This window comes from Cariama cristata, unplaced genomic scaffold (genome assembly GCF_000690535.1).
Source record: "Cariama cristata isolate BGI_N322 unplaced genomic scaffold, ASM69053v1 scaffold24609, whole genome shotgun sequence".
In the NCBI taxonomy this organism is placed as follows: domain Eukaryota; kingdom Metazoa; phylum Chordata; class Aves; order Cariamiformes; family Cariamidae; genus Cariama; species Cariama cristata.
In genome coordinates, this window is record NW_009636715.1 from 41,123 (window position 1) to 42,055 (window position 933).

The 933-nt window shown below is 63.5% G+C and overlaps 1 protein-coding gene across 1 annotated transcript in view; it reads right to left on the bottom strand.

The window, feature by feature from the left end:
- The window catches only part of HK2 (hexokinase 2), a 16,637-nt gene extending 16,208 nt beyond the window's left edge, over positions 1 to 429 (bottom strand). Inside the window, exon 1 of the mRNA XM_009708023.1 lies at positions 265 to 429. Within this exon, the coding sequence (XP_009706325.1) occupies positions 265 to 411 (147 nt within the window). The 5' untranslated portion in view covers positions 412 to 429. The remainder of the gene's footprint in view (positions 1 to 264) is intronic.
- Between the last annotated feature and the right edge of the window lie 504 nt (positions 430 to 933).

A 933-nucleotide genomic window follows, 5' to 3' on the forward strand; every position in this document is an offset into this window, starting at 1 on the left:
CCCACCAGCGGGAACTGGGAGCCCCCCCAGTCCCAGCGCAGAGAGGGGAACAAGACCTGTCCCCCTGCTAAGCCTTGCTCAGCAGAAGCGGGATGAAGCCCCGAGGACCAGGAGCGAAGGCGACCGTGGGTGCCATCCCTGTTTTGGCAGTGCCGTGAGGATGGGTGGCCCCAGCCCTCCCTCCTGGCACGTGCTGGTACCCACCAGGACCTCCCCACCGTGTTCTCCCTCTACTCTGCCGGGAGGGAGCATCTCCCGTCTCACCGTACCTGTCCCATCCGGGGTGGATCTCACGAAGGTGGGCAGCATCTTCACGGAGGCGGTGGGGTTGGTGTCTGCTCCCAGCCCCTTCTCCATCTCCCTCCTGAAACGCTGGGACACATCCTGGAGGGTCTCCTCGGAGAGCCGCATGTGGTAGAGGTACTTGTCGATCTGAAAGGTGGAGATAAAGCCAAAAAGTCAGCTGGAGGGTTGGGGACGAGGGCACAACGCCCATGACACATTCAGGACAGCATTCAGCCCCCATCACGTCTGCTGGGGCTGATGCAAGAAGCAGGAGCGAGTCACGATCCACCCCGAAGGGCAGGACACGGCTGTGCCAGCACGTTGCCAACACAGCACTGCCGACGGTGCCGCAACAGCTTATCTCCAGGCACGCCGATAACGCCCACCGCTGCTCTTGCACCGCTTCCCGAGCATCCAGGGCTGCTCTCCAAAGACCTCACCGAACGCCACCCCGCGCCCTCCTCGGCAGCAGCCCCTCGCCCAGACGGGTGCCACCTTGGGAACACCGAACCCCGAGGAGCTCCCGATGCTCTGCAGCATCTTCTCCGCTCATTCACCTACGGGCACCCAGACAGGTTGCTACACAAGCAAGACCCAAACTCAACAACCTTCCCTGCCCAGGCTGAGTCAGGAGGTCGGCGGCGGAGG